The sequence below is a fragment of the Lampris incognitus genome, chromosome 12, assembly GCF_029633865.1.
Source record: "Lampris incognitus isolate fLamInc1 chromosome 12, fLamInc1.hap2, whole genome shotgun sequence".
Taxonomy (NCBI): Eukaryota; Metazoa; Chordata; class Actinopteri; order Lampriformes; family Lampridae; genus Lampris; species Lampris incognitus.
The window spans coordinates 1,429,661-1,445,819 of record NC_079222.1 but is presented as its reverse complement, the minus strand read 5'-3'; the positions used below and the strand labels follow the sequence as shown (position 1 = coordinate 1,445,819).

General features: G+C 43.4%; 1 protein-coding gene across 1 annotated transcript in view; it reads left to right on the top strand.

Annotated features, from left to right (window-relative positions):
* LOC130122158 (SOSS complex subunit C-like) overlaps window positions 1–15,821 on the top strand; it is a 32,081-nt gene extending 16,260 nt beyond the window's left edge. The window contains exons 3-4 of the mRNA XM_056291200.1: window positions 3,278–3,365; window positions 15,723–15,821. Coding sequence (XP_056147175.1) covers window positions 3,278–3,365; window positions 15,723–15,821 — 187 coding nt within the window. The remainder of the gene's footprint in view (window positions 1–3,277; window positions 3,366–15,722) is intronic.
* Window positions 15,822–16,159: the final 338 nt, after the last annotated feature.

Sequence of the window (16,159 nt, the reverse complement as noted above, 5' to 3'; positions counted from 1 at the left end):
TCCTCTCCTCTCCAAGCCAAATGGCTAGGGGTTCGATTGCAATAGCAATTAAGAGGGGAGAGAGACCCCTGTCTGGTGCCACAGTGGAGCGCGAAGGGGGGAGATCTCACGCCATTGGTGAGAACACAAGCAACAGGAGTTTCATAGAGTAGTCTAATCCATGCAATAAAGTCGGAGCTAAAACCAAACCTTTCTAAGACATAATAAACGTATCTCCTCTCAACCCTGTCGAACGCTTTTTCCACATCTAAAGATATTACCACCTCAGGAGTATGAGGGTTGGGGGAGCCAATTATATGGAGCAGCCTTCTATTGTTATAAGAGGAGGTCCTTCTCATCATGAAACCAGTTTGTCTGTTGAAATCAAGTTTGGTAGTTTTGCACCTGGAGATGAAGTATTCATTCGGAACTACTCTTACGGTCCCAAATGGATCCCTGCCGTCGTCGAGAGCTCATCAGGTCCAGTGTCCTATACTGTCACTGTTGGAAGTGGTGAAACCATGAAGAGGCATGTGGATCAAGTTCGAACCAGACTGACACACACCGCACCTAGTGAGGTGACTGGACGAGACCCGGTGCCAGTGGTGAGCACTGAGGGAGGTTCTACGGGCCTTCTACCTACAGCATCGGATGTGAGTGAAGAACCACCTACAGTTACCAGAGCCGCCGCCTGCTTCTGAAGTGCAGAAGAGACCGGCCTTACCTGTGGTGACTGAGGTGAGGCGTTCAGGAAGAGAGAGACATTCACCCTCACACCTCAAAGACTTTGTTAGAAAGTAGTGAGATCTTTTCAACGAATGGAGCAACAATGCGCTCTGATCTCACTGGAAGGACGTACCTTCCTAGTTAGAAGAAAAAAAGTTCCAGTTCATTGTGATATTGCAATGTGATGTTGAAACAACTGTGTTAGAGAGAACAGTATGTTTAGTTAGCTGAATAGAATTGCATTACTAATTTCAGATAAAAGGGGGGGGGTGTGGTATCTTGAACTAGATATACATGTTATACCCCCAGGCCGCTAGAGGGCGCTCCTACCTTACCATTAGTTAGATGATACAGTATAACTGCAGAGTGCTAGACCAGTTCAGACTAGCCAGACAGTGATGCACTTGTAATAATGTTCCATGCTGCAAGACGTTCATTAAAAGAAATTAAACATTGATAAATGCGTGCTTGGTTCATCAACCAAGATATAACAATATTGTTGGAAGCATACAATCACCAGTGTGGGCTTGTCCCATTGTCGTGGTTTAGCAGATAGGGTACGATGCGCTCGGTCCAGTTCCGGGGGAGCCGGTAGCACTTGGTCACTGAAAATCTCCACTAGGGCTTCAGAAAAGAAGGGTGTGGGTCGTGGATCATCAATGGACTCTGGTAGGCCAACAATCCTGACATTATTACGCCAGCTTCATACCTACAGGTCAGCATTTTTAGCCTTGAGTTTAGCACAGGCATCAGCTAGGGTAGAGCATGAGGCTTCAAGGGCTTGCATACGTTCCTCGGTTAACATTTGTCTCCAGACTTATAATTTGCTCACCATAATCAGTGACTGTTGCCTGTACGCTGACTGAGAAAGGGCCGACGATATAAACTCACGGTGTTCTTCCAGCAAGTTAGCAAGGGCCTGCGTGCTAATAATCCCTCTCACATTGGTGGAATATTCGTCTTTTTTGCCATCTTCTTTTTTTATTATGTTTTGTTTTGGATGCCGTAGTGCAGATTATAGACAGCGTCTGCCCTTACTAAAAAAATTAAAGATTTGGGTTATAAAAAGTTATGGATTTTTAAGTCGTGGGAGAGTGCAGCAAATGCGTCTACTCCATTCCTGTCTCCACCGGAAGTCCCAAAATAGATATTTTAATGTTTGTATTAACAATCATGTATCCTTGTCAGCTCCCCTACTGTGTGGAGTCCCTCAGGGGTCTGTCCTTCAGCCAATTCTCTTCTCTTTATACATGCTTCTTCTGGGTCATTTCTTTAGTCACTTTCAAGACATGTCATATCACTGTTATGCCGATGACTCTCAGATTTATTTCTCTCCCAAACCCAATAACCTGAATCAACTGTCCTCCATGATTGCTTAGCTACCACCAAAGACCGGATGTCCCTTAATTTCCTCCATCTAAACCCAGACAAAACTGAAGTTCTCTTAACTGGCCCTGATAACTTTCCCACTGCAGTTATTCAGTTTATTGATCCACTTCATTCAAACATCAAACCTACCGTTAAAAATCTTGGTATCATCTTTGACCAGAATATGTCTTTTGATCACCATGTTCTTAAGCTTGTCCAATCCTGTTTTCTTCAGCTAAGAAATATCGCAAAATCAGAAAGATTTGGTCTTTTAAGGATATCAAAATATTAATTCACACTTTCATTTTCTCCCATCTAGATTACTGTAACTCCCCCTACTCTGGCCTCAACCAAGCTACTTTAAATCATCTACAGTTGGTTCAGAATGCAGCTGCTAGACTACTAGCTAGAATTAGACTACTAACTAGAACTAGACTACTAACCAGAAGTGGACTACTAGCTAGAACTAGACTGCTAGCTAGAACTAGACTACTAGCTAGAACTAGACTGCTAGCTAGAACTAGACTGCTAGCTAGAACTAGACTACTAGCTAGAACTAGATTACTAACTAGAACTAGCCGTAGGTCCCATATTACCCCTATTCTTGCATCCCTCCATTGGCTTCCCGTACAATTCAGAATAATCTATAAGATCTTATTGCTGACTTTCAAAGCACTGCATGAGCTTGCCCTGTTACATTTCTGATCTTCTCATTCCTCATTCCCCTTCCGGACCACTCCAATCCTCAAAGCTCGGTCTTTTATCCATCCCCCACTCCAACTGTAAAGCCCCAAGCCTCTGGAATAATCTTCCCCAATCCATTAGATTTGCTGAATCTTTGGACTGTTTTAAGTGGCTTATAAAAACCACCTCTCTAGGAAAGCCTTTTTATAGATTCCCACCCCTGCCCTCTGTTTTGGTTAATTTTTAGCTAGGTATGTTACTCCTTGTGCCATGTTGTATATTCATTCAGTTTATTTTATGTATTTACTTGTCTTTTTCTGGACTGAGTGTAAAGCACTTTGTAACTGTGTGCTTTTAAAAGTGCTATATAAACAAAACTTTACTTTATTACTAACCTACCTGTTATTAACTTTTATACAGATATTAAAAGCAATTTCTTTTCTGTCTGTTTCTTTCTCTCTTTCTGTCTCTGTTTCTCATCCACTATCTCTTTCTCTCTGTTTTTCTCCATCTCTCTCAGTATCTCTCTCTCCAGACCAAGTCTGCAAGAGTTAAGAGATAACGCCGAGCAGCAACATATCGCTGCCCAACAGAAGGCTGCCCTGCAGGTATACACTATATCTATCTATCTATCTATCTATCTATCTATCTATCTATCTATCTATCTATCTATCTATCTATCTATCTATCTGTCTGTCTGTCTGTCTGTCTGTCTGTCTGTCTGTCTGTCTGTCCCTCCCTCCCTCCCTCCCTCCCTCCCTCCCTCCCTCCATCCATCCATCCATCCATCCATCCATCCATCCATCCATCCATCCATCCATCTATCTATCTATCTATCTATCTATCTATCTATCTATCTATCTATCTATCTATCTATCTATCTATCTATCTATCTATCTATCTATCTATCTATCTATCTATCTATCTATCTATCTATCTATCTATCTATCTATCTATCTATCTATCCATCCATCCATCCATCCATCCATCCATCCATCCATCCATCCATCCATCCATCCATCCATCCATCCATCCATTGGTCTGTCTGTCTTGTCGGTCGGTCTGTCTTTCTGTCTGGATTTCGGTGTGTTTTTATTGTCAACATGGTCTATGAGAAGACTGAAACCAATAGCCGTGTTGTAGCCAACTTCAGAGACGGTGTCATTTTTTCTTCTCTAACCGCATCGTCAGAAATCACTCACTCAAGGTACTAATCAAACAGGAAAGAAGTATTCTGGAAGAGATGCACTTCAAAATAAAAGTCTGTACAATGAAACAATGATACAGCAGGGATCGCTCATGTAAACATGCTTGTCAAACATAAGCATACTTAAGTCAACTTATTTACTTGTTAATATTAAGGTATTCACCATTTTAATTCACAACAGTCTGGTGTAACCAGGTCACAGAGCTGTGTCCTTGTTTTGGCCAGTAAAACTCATCATTACGAATGACACGGACATTGTGACGGCAACGCGTTTCCTGTTTATGTAAAAAGACACTGTACATGCTCAGAGACGGTGCAGCATGGTGATACAAGAGCGGACGGTAACACAGGCGGGATTGCTATTGGGTACTGCACACTTACATTGTAGGTATAATTTTCACTCTTCACAAAGTTCTTTGCACACATAACATTGTCTGGGTCAGAGTCTGATCACTACAATGATTTTGAAGAAAAAAATGACAATGGAGAAGATGAAACCACCAGATTTGGAGGACCCCTTCAATATGGCTCCTCCAACTGTATTCAATGTTGGGAGTATTCCAAAGAGGAAGTACAACAATAAAGGACTGAGGGAAAGACGAAAAGAAAGGATTGTGGTCACTACAATCACAATTGATATGCAAGCTCAAGAAAGAACTATTGGAGATTGGTGGTCCAGCAGAAGTCATTGCTCAGCAATGCCAATGGAGAAATGATGCAGATGCTGCATGGAATGGGACATCCTGGACCCAATATTCCAGGAGGTCCGAGGTGCCGAACGTGGTGAACCTACTTGAGTGACACAACACCTTGACTTTGATGAGTAGACAAAATCATCTGGAGTTGTAACCGTGTCCCAGCTGATCCAGACAGCACATTGTCTGCTGAGTAAAGTAACTGGTGTACTTGCTTTTTTATTTCTGATAACTTTTCCAGTAACAACCTTTATTCAAATAAGTTTAACTTGACTAGCCTTTTTCCACATACTATGGCACAAATAACCTACTGTAACATCAGCTGTATTGGATCAGTTGTTGTCATTGCTGGCACAGCAGTTCATTGTAGAGCTGCATAGTGGGTTCTTGCCCTCCTTTGTAGTCGTTACTTATGAAATGATCCTGGTCAAGTCAAGTCATGTCAATTTTATTTGTATAGCCCCCAAATTATTATCCCAAATTACACATGTGCCTCAGGGGGCTTTAAAGCAGCACAACATCCTGTCCTTAGACCCTCACATTGGATAAGGGACACCTCTGTAGAAACGTTAGTCATCGACACTGTTGTTACTGTTTCAGCTTCATGCAGCCAATCCTTTAAATCCTGCATTGCTCTTGTGTCGGCACGCTGTTTAGTTCCTGACCACGTGCCGTGTCTGTTTATATGAAAAACCCTTGCTGCTGTGGCCGTCTGTGAACACATTCAGAGAGAACCACGTTATTTGTACTGATGAGCTGGGTGGGCCACATCAGGCTACACCTCTGTGACTTGGTTAACCTGGTGTTTGGAGTACAGTGGAGTTCATGATGAGCTGGGTTGGCCACATCGGGCTACACCTCTGTGACCTGGTTAAAGTGGTGTTTGGAGTACAGTGGAGTTCATGATGAGCTGGGTTGGCCATATCGGGCTACACCTCTGTGACTTGGTTAACCTGGTGTTTGGAGTACAGTGGAGTTCATGATGAGCTGGGTTGGCCACATCAGGATACACCTCTGTGACCTGGTTAAAGTGGTGTTTGGAGTACAGTGGAGTTCATGATGAGCTGGGTGGGCCACATCAGGCTACACCTCTGTGACTTGGTTAACCTGGTGTTTGGAGTACAGTGGAGTTCATGATGAGCTGGGTTGGCCACATCAGGCTACACCTCTGTGACCTGGTTAACCTGGTGTTTGGAGTATAGTGGAGTTCATGATGAGTTGGGTTGGCCACATCGTGCTACACCTCTGTGACCTGGTTAACCTGGTGTTTGGAGTATAGTGGAGTTCATGATGAGCTGGGTTGGCCACATCGTGCTACACCTCTATGACCTGGTTAAAGTGGTGTTTGGAGTATAGTGGAGTTCATGATGAGTTGGGTTGGCCACATCGTGCTACACCTCTATGACCTGGTTAAAGTGGTGTTTGGAGTATAGTGGAGTTCATGATGAGCTGGGTTGGCCACATCGTGCTACACCTATGTGACCTGGTTAACCTGGTGTTTGGAGTACAGTGGAGTTCATGATTAGTTGGGTTGGCTACATCGGGCTACACCTCTATGACCTGGTTAAAGTGGTGTTTGGAGTACAGTGGAGTTTATGATGAGCTGGGTTGGCCACATCGTGCTACACCTCTGTGACCTGGTTAACCTGGTGTTTGGAGTACAGTGGAGTTCATGATGAGCTGGATTGGCCACATCGTGCTACACCTCTATGACCTGGTTAACCTGGTGTTTGGAGTACAGTGGAGTTCATGATGAGCTGGGTTGGCCACATCGTGCTACACCTCTGTGACCTGGTTAACCTGGTGTTTGGAGTACAGTGAGGTTCATGATGAGTTGGGTTGGCCACATCGTGCTACACCTCTGTGACCTGGTTAACCTGGTGTTTGGAGTACAGTGAAGTTCATGATGAGTTGGGTTGGCCACATCGTGCTACACCTCTGTGACCTGGTTAAAGTGGTGTTTGGAGTACAGTGAAGTTCACTGGCTCGCATGATGGATGTCGCTGCCTCTGATGTTGGCTACAGCGCGGCTGCTGGTGAGTAAGAGAAAATCATTGTTGGTTTAAATATTGTAGACCATGTCGACAATATGGAGAACATAAAAATGCACCGGCCTTATACTTTAACTTCAGTTATGCTAACTAAATCTGATTTGATGTTATTTATTAGAATTTGGATTCAATTTTGGTTCAGTTTTGGATGTGAACTTTGATTCCAATTTGGATTCTATTTTGATATGAATTTGGACGTGAATGTTTATTTGAGGCAGCATGGTGGTGCAGTGGTTAGCATAGTGGCCTCACAGCAACAAGGTTCTGGGTTCGAGCCCTGGGATAGTCAGACCTTGTTAGTCGTTCTGGGTCGTCCTCTGTGTGGAGTTTACATGTTCTCCCCGTGTCTGTGTGGGTTTCCTCCCGGCGCTCCGGTTTCCTCCCACAGTCCAAAGACATGTAGGTCAGGTGAATCAAAGACATGGAGGTCAGGTGACTCGACCGTACTAAATTGTCCCTAGGAATGAACGTGTGTGTGTGTGTGTGTGTGTATGTCGGCCCTGTGTGATGGCCTGGTGGCCTGTGCAGGGTGTCTCCTCACCTGCCATCCAATAACTGCTGGGATAGGCTCCGGCATCCCCGCGACCCTGAGAGCAGGATAATGGATGGATGGATGGATGGATGGATGGATGGATGGATGGATGGATGGATGGATGGATGGATGGATGTTTATTTGAAAATGTGTAGATTTGGTTTCGATTCAGTTTTGGATGTGAACTATTACATGAATTTGTTTGTGATTTTGATGTGAGTTTGGATGTGAACTTTGATTCAAAGTTGTCTTTGATTTGTTTCAAATGTACATGTTAAGTCGGTTTGTATAACCCAAAATAACAAGGGAGCCCCAAAGGGCTTTGCAGCCAGGACAATATACAACCATACACGACACCCTCTATCCTTGGAACCTGGAAACGAATAAAGCAAAACTCCTGAAGAAAGACCTTATCGGTAAAAGAATGGGAGAAACCTCAGGAAGAGCAACAGGCGGTCATCAGGCGGTTGATTGAGAGAGAGAAAGAGAAAAAAGGTGTTCCCATGGTCAGATTTGGTCCTGAAAAGTGAGAGAAGCTTTAGAATATGACAAAACAAGTTAAAAGTTAAAGCTAAAAATATCTAAAAATTAACAGTATAAAATTACAAAATTAAGAATTTTCAAACATCTTAATTATATTATTCAAATTAAAGTAAATAAAAAATTCAGTATTTGCAGTCCAGTCCAGAGAGAGACAGAGAGAGAGAAAAAGAGAAAGGGGGACAGGCACACAACATGGGCACTTGTGCACAGAGATAAAGCCAGAAGGTTAGAATGGTGTGGTGCTTTCAGAAAAGTTTAGAAACATTAATGTCGGCAGGATGAGTCCAAGAGATTGCTGCTAAGACCTACAGTCATGAATACATTGAGACATAGACCCTCTTAAAAGACGATAGCTGCGTCCGGGTAGCATAGCGGTCTATTCCATTCCCTACTAACACGGAGATCACCGGTTCGAATCCCCGTATTACCCTCTAGCAGCAGCATTCTGAACCATCTGTAGACTTTTAGTACTAGCATGTGGCAGATCTGAGAACAGAACATTACAGTAATCAAGTCTGGATGAAACAAATGCATGTATTAGAATCTCTGTACTAGCCATGGACAGGAAAGACTGAATTTTAGCTATGTTACATAAATGAAAAAAGGCAGTCTTGGTGATTTCTTTAATGTGCTTATCAAAGGAAAGGCTGGGATCAAACATAACACCAAGATTTTTGTCTGCCACACTTTGTGAAACCACAGAGTTGTCGATTCTTATCGTTACTTGATCAAATTGGTGTCTGTGTCTAGCAGGGCCAATGACCAGCATCTCGGTTTTATCCGAATTTAAAAGAAGAAAGTTTAGTTATGTTACGTTTATTAATATTGAGTAAGTGAGAGAGATATGCTGTTTTTGCAGCAGATAAAGCACGTTTGTATTTCAATAAATACTCATGCCAAGATAGGTAAAAAACTTCCAATTTTGATTTTCGCCATTTACGTTCCAGTCTCCTGCAGGTCCGATTAAGAGCACGTTTCTCATTGGTAAACGAGGGTGTAGGCCTCTTTAGTCGCCTAGCTCTGGTAGTGAGAGGTGCAACTGAATCGAGGAGACTAGAGAGGGCCACATTTAAGTCACTAGTGAAATTTTCAACAGGGTCATTTACCACAGTGAAAGGAGCCAAGACTTCAGGCAGCTGCTGGCCAAATGCAGCTACAGTGGAGGGACCAATGTGGCGAGTGGCAATTACATCTGTGCTGACATTAACTGGACAGGCCAATAATGCTTCAAATTTGATGAGAAAATGATCTGACACGGCAGATGTGGTTGGTAAGACATTCAGATCAGAAACAGCTATTCCTTTAGATAAAACCAAATCAACGGTGTTGCCACTGCCATGAGTCGACTCTTGAACAAACTGAGTGAACCCAAAAGTATCAACTAGTGTCAGAAAGGCTTTACTTAGAGGATCAGCAGCCTTATTCAGATGAATATTGAAATCACCAAGAATTAGAATCTCATCAGAGCGAGTAACAAGACCTGAGACAAATTCTCCAAATTCTTCAAGAAATAATGAATAACAGCCAGGAGGCCGATAGAGTGTCATGATCTGGACTGAACCGAGTCTATTCATGGCTGAGGGAGATGGACCAAGAACAAGAGCCTCAAAAGATTGGAATTTATACCGAGCACAAAAAGTAAGGAAATTTGTGTTTGGTAGAGTATTTCTTTGTTGTAACAATGCTTCTTGGCAATAAATCTTATACCGTTGGAAAGCCTGTTTATTTCCCTTTTAAATGGAACCACATTTGTAAGGAACATGCATTTGTGGGATGAGCAGCAGAGCTGAGTATGTGGGCTGTGCCCATGAAAAATTCGCCAAATCTTCTCTGCCAATGCCAAATAGCTTATTTTACTGTTGCTATTGACTCTTGTTTTGAGGTTCTGGTACCCCAGGTGCTGACAATCAGCTGCCTGATATAAGATTTACTGCCAAGAAGCATTGTTACAACAAAGAAATAATCTACCAAACACACATTTCCTTACTTTTTGTGCTAAGTTTAGATTCAAGTCTAGAAGTCAGATTGAAAATAGATTTATATATTAAGGCAACACCCCCGCCTTGTTTATTTGCCAGAGCTACATGGGCATAAGTATAGCCAGGTGGGGAAGCTTCATTTAAGGGGAGGAAAACATTTGGTTTCAGCCATGTTTCACATAACCCAGTCATATCAAAACTATGTTGAAGAATCAGATCATTTATTAGTAAGGCTTTGGTAGACAGTGATCTGATATTTATGAAACCAAATTTAAGCGTCTTGTGGAAGTGACCAGTTGTAGGCAGAACTTTAGAGCTGCCAATAGGTGAGAGATTAATTGGAATTAGACACCTTGTTGAGAGTCTTGGCCACCAACGCTTTGGAGGATATGTGGTCACATTCTTGATAACATTAGATGTTTGGTTCTGTAGATTATTAGGTACTTCGTTGCATATTTCACCACCAACAGTGGTAGGAATAATTATTAGATTATTATGATTCACACATTTAGGAGAGGAGAGCTTGGGAGTAATTCAGCAGGGTAGGGAGATGGTCTCAGTGGTATAGACCAAGCTGGCAGTCTGATAATCTACACTATGAGAAATTCCCTGACTAACATTAATTAAACTAGTTGACTCCACATCCGCACTAAACCTAGCAGGCTCTCTATTCACCTGCAACCTGCTGAATGATAAGTCTCTAGTGTCAAACTAAACGTAAACAACTATCTATATTTCTAGACAAAAGAGTGGCGCCGTCCCCAGTAGGGTGAATGCCGCCCACTTTCAGCAGTTAAGGGCGGCCCCAGAAACAAGGCCAGTTATCAACAAAGCCGAATCCCTGCTTATTACAGTAATGAGCCAGCCAGCGGTTCATTGAGGTGAGCCTACTGTACATCTCATCATTATCCCTCACAGGTAAGGGACCAGAGACAATTAATTGATGCCGACACATCTTTCTGGCAAACTCAAGTGTTCTGACTAGGTTGGCTTTGTGATCTCTGATTGCTTCATCCTAGCATTATTGGTGCCGACATGAATAACAATGTTGCTGAAAGTAGTGGTGCTGTGTGCCTGGGTTCCCTGACTCTCCCTCCGTGATGCCAGCACCCTAAGATTATACTCTATGTCGGAGACTCCGGTCCCAGGTAAACAGTGAACCAAGGCTGGCGAAGCTAATCTAACATTGCGGGTAATGGAGTCTCCTATCACTAGCGTGCGTTGCTTTATTCTGTTGACAGGAGCAGGAGAGGCACACTGGCCGGTAGGACTACCAAAAGGACTGGTGAGTGGCAAAAACTGGTTTGCAGTTTGGTGAGGCGACTGCAGACCAGGCCACACGACCGGTGGCTTGCTCTTGTGAACCTTCCCACGCCGGTAAACAGAGACAAACTCCGCAGCATCTGCCAGTGGGGCTGAGCTAGTTCTAACAAAAGCAGGTCTGCTGTCAGGCCCGGGGTTAAGGCTATCTGGAGTGCCAGCAGAAAGAAGCTGCTCTAACTCACGGACACGTCTCTCTAGTAGAGACAACCTGTCAGTAACTACGGAACAGTCACCACACATCGTTTTAATGAGGCTGCTTTGACTGCGAATGTAGTAGAGCTAACTGCTAAGCTAGGCTAAGCTCAAAGCTTGTAGCAAACTTGTAACAAGAAGCTGCCTACTAAACACAAGAGTCCTATGAGAAAAAAAAAATATAGAATCTTGCGATAAGTGAACTAAGCACAGAAAAGAGCTAAATCAGTAGGACAAACGAAGAGGTCAGGGCAGAATATAGAGGAGAGAGTAAGAAAATACACAGCAGTTATCAATCCCATGAAGCCGCCTCTCATGAAAGCGGAAGCTGGAAACAGCTGGCAGTGACATCCATGGACCAACACCGTGTATACTACTAAAAGAGTCATAAGGATAGTTAACAATGTAGGATATCATGAACACACCAACAAGCTGTTTTTACAGTCAAGTGTCTTGAAATTAAGGGATTTAGTAGAATTTAACACACCACAAATAATGTTCAAAGCAAGAAACAATCTACCACCCAGTACTACACACAAACACTCTCAGACAGAGCAGGGGAATATAATCTGAGAGGGAAATTAAATTTAAAGAAATGATGTGTTGGTACAACTGTGAAGAGCAACTGTGGGGTAAAACTGTGGAACAGTGTGAACATGGAACTCAAACACAATACAAACATTACACAGTACAAGAGGAAGTACAAAGGTCTGATTATCCAGAGATGTAGGGGCGATGAAGAGTTATGTTAACTGTCTAAGTTTTACTTATCTCCAAACATTTCTTATTACATTTGTTTCTCTCATGTGTTTTTCTTTCTCTTGTGTTTTTTTCTTTTTCTCTTGTGTGTTGTGATGTGTTTTGTCTCCTATTGTTCACAGTAGGTGAGTTTGTGGTGTGCAGCATTAAATGTGAACTATACAGTACTGTAGGAGTTGAGTGTGTGAACTATACAGCACAGTGGGAGTTGAGTGTGTGAACTATACAGCACAGTGGGAGTTGAATGTGTGAACTATACAGTACAGTGGGTTAAGTGAGTGTGTAGTGTACAGTAGCTGAGTTAAGGTCAGAGTAGGGGAGAAGGGGCAGGATAAAATAAGTGTGTACTTCCTCCTGCTGCTTCTCCAACGTGTAGCACATCATGTGATGCATGAGACATGTGGTCACTGAGTCTGATGTGTGGGTCTGTTGATCACCTCACATTGCTGTCAGTGGATTACGTGTCTGTCATGTCCTGCTTGTATGTTATGTCCTGCTTGTTTACATGTTACAAATAAATCATCATTCAAACTTGACACAATTTTGAAACTTGAAAAGTAAGTTTTTTTGACATTTTGTGTTAAAAGTCTAAAACAAAAATATGCCAGCACCATTCAGTTAAAACTTGAGATTGCAGCTTATTAGTTATTTATATAATAATAATAATAATAATAATAATAATAATTTTCAGCTGCTTGTATCCGCGATCTCACCCTTTCGGTCACTACCCAAAGCTCATGACCATAGGTGAGGGTTGGAACGAAGATTGACTGGTACATTGAGAGCTTTGTCTTCCGGCTCAGCTCCCTCTTCACCACAACGGTCCGGTACAACGTCCGCATTACTGCTGATGCTGCATCAATCCGCCTGTCAATCTCCCGCTCCATCCTACCCTCACTCGTGAACAAGACCCCGAGATACTTGAACTCCTTTCCTGAGGCAACAACTCATCCCCAACCCGGAGGGAACAATCCACCATTTTCCAGTTGAGAACCATGGCCTCAGATTTGGAGGTGCTGACTCTCATCCCGGCCATTTCACACTCAGCTCCAAACCGTCGCAGTGCGTGCTGGAGGTCACGTTCTGATGAAGCCAACAAAACCACATCATCTGTGAAGAGCAGAGATGCAATTCTGAGGTTCCCAAAGCAGACACACGCCTCACCTTGGCTGCACCTTGAGATCCTGTCCATGAATATAACAAACAGAATCGGAGACAAGGGAAAACCTTGGTGGAGTCCGACACCCACCGAAAACGTGTTTGACTTTGTGCCAAGAATGCGGACACAGCTCTCACTTTGGTTATACAAGGACCAGATGGCTTGTAGCAACTGCCCCGGTACCCCAAACTCCCGCAGTGCCCCCCACAGAGTGTCCCGGGGTACACGGTCGTAAGCCTTCTCCAAGTCCACAAAACACATGTAGACTGGCTAGTCAAACTCCCATGCCCCCCTCAGCACTTCTGCTAGGGTAAAGAGTTGGTCCGTTGTTCCATGGCCAGGACAGAATCCGCATTGTTCCTCCTGGATCCGAGGTTCAACAATCGGTCTGAGCCTCCTTTTGAGCACCCTAGAGTAGACTTTACCAGGGAAGCTGAGCAATGTGATGACCCGATAATTGGAGCACACCCTCCAGTCCCCCTTTTGAATATGGGAACCACCAACCCAGTCTGCCACTCCACAGGCACTGTCCCCAAACTCCACGTGACACTGAAGAGGCGTGTCAACCAAGACAGCCCAACAATGTCCAGAGCCTTCAGCATCCCTGGGCGAATCTCATCCACACCCGGCACCTTGCCACCGAGGACCTTCTTAACTACCTCAGAGACCTCCGTCAGGGATATGGGTGGGGCTTCCCCTGAGTCTTCAGACCCTACCTCCTCCACTGAGGACGTGTTAAGTCGGGTTCAGGAGCTCCTCAAAGTGTTCTTTCCACCGCTCGACAACATCCCCAGTCCGGGTCAACAGTTCTCCTCCCCGGCTGAACACAGCCTGAGTCAAGCCCTGCTTCCTCTTCCTGAGTCGCCGGATGGTTTGCCAGAACTTCCTTGAGGCCAACTGAAAGTCCTCCTCCATAGCCTCGCCGAACTCCTCCCACACCCAAGATTTTGCTTCCATGAGCGCCGAAGCGGCAGCCCTTCTGGCCTCCCGGTACCTGTCTGCTGCTTCAGGAGACCCCTGGACCAACCAAGTCCGAAAGGCCTCCTTCTTCAGCCTGATGGTTTCCCTCAACGCCGGTGTCCACCAGCGGGTTCTTAGGTTGCCACCTCGACAGGCACCGATGACCTTATGACCACAGCTCCTGCCTGCCGCATTTTCAATAGAGGCTTTGACCATGGCCCACTCAGACTCCACGAGAGCTTCTTCCAGAGGTGAGAGTTGAAGACCTCACGGATAGGGGCCTCCGCCAGACGTTCCCGGTTCACCCTCACTACACGTTTGGGTTTGCCAGGTCTGTCCAGCAGCCTTCCCTGCCATCTGATCCAACTCACCACCAGGTGGTGGTCAGTTGACAGCTCTGTTCCTCTCTTCACCCAAGTGTCCAAAACATACAGCCGCAGATCTGATGATACGACCACAAAGTCTATCATCGATCTTTGGCCTAAGGTGTTCTGGTACCAAGTACACTTATGAACTACCTTATGTTCGAACATGGTGTTTGTTGTTGCCAATCCATGACTCACACAGAAGTCCAGTAACAAGGCACCGCTCGGGTTCAGATCGGGGAGGCCGTTCCTCCCAATCACGCCTCTCCAAGTTTCTCCATCTTTGCCCGCGTGAGCATTGAAGTCCCCCAGCATAACTAACCCTTACCCTAGAGTACTATATTATATTACATTATATTATACTATATTGTACTATATTATATTGTATTGTACTATATTATACTATATTGTACTATATTATATTATACTATATTGTACTATATTATATTATATTATACTATATTATATTGTATTGTACTTTATTATATTATATTATATTATATTATACTGTAATATATTATAATATATTGTACTATATTATATTATATTGTATTATATTATATTATTATTATATTGTACTAATATTATATTATGCTATATTATATCATATTGTACTAATATTATATTATATTATACTGTATTATAATATGTTGTACTATATTATATTATATTGTACTACATTATGTTAATATTATATTATATATTACGTTATATTATATTGTGGTTATACACAATTGAGGATAGATTCACCGGGGGCTGCTGCTCCTTTAAGGCAGACGTTCAGAGTGATGACGTAGGCACTGCTTAGAGTTTCTGGGGGGGAGCCATGTTTGCAGCAGCCTAGCGGTTGGTTAGCTGGTTGCCACGAGAGATTGTGCTGTATCGGTGTTGTTTTGTGTGGCGAGTAAACGGATTGACTCGACTCGATCTCTACGACTCCTCATTCCTGCACTCCCACAATATTGTATTATACTATAATATACTATGTTATAATATATTGTTCTACATTATGTTATATTGTACTTTATTATATTATATCATATTTTATATTAAGGCTAGAGTTGAATTTGGGGGGGGGTCTGTCAAATGTGCATAAAACTATTACAACAACAACAATCAATAATAATAATAATATTAATAATAATGATAATCCTCAGAATATTCATAATAGTAATTGTGTGTGTGTGTCTCTTTACGCAGCATGCCCATGCCCACTCATCAGCGTACTTCATCACACAGGACTCGTCCTTCGGCAACCTTATCCTCCCTGTCCTGCCCCGCTTTGAGCCTGACAACTAACCAGCTGACTCGGCACATGCACTAGTCACATTTATAATCTATGTCAGGGATGGGCAACATGATCCAGAAAGGGCTGGTGTGGGTGCAGGTCTTTGTTCCAAGCAAGCAGTTACACACCTGAGTCCACAAATCAAGGTCCTTAGCAAAGACTGTTGGTTAACTAATAGAATCAGGTGTGTAACTGCTTGGTTGGAACAAAGACCTGCACCCACACCGGCCCTTTCTGGATCATGTTGCCCACCCCTGGTCAAGACAAGTCTATATTGGAGTTTCTCCTAGCTGACACATGGTGCTCAACATTGGCTCATGCCCTGGTCTGCTAAATCAAGAATGGACTA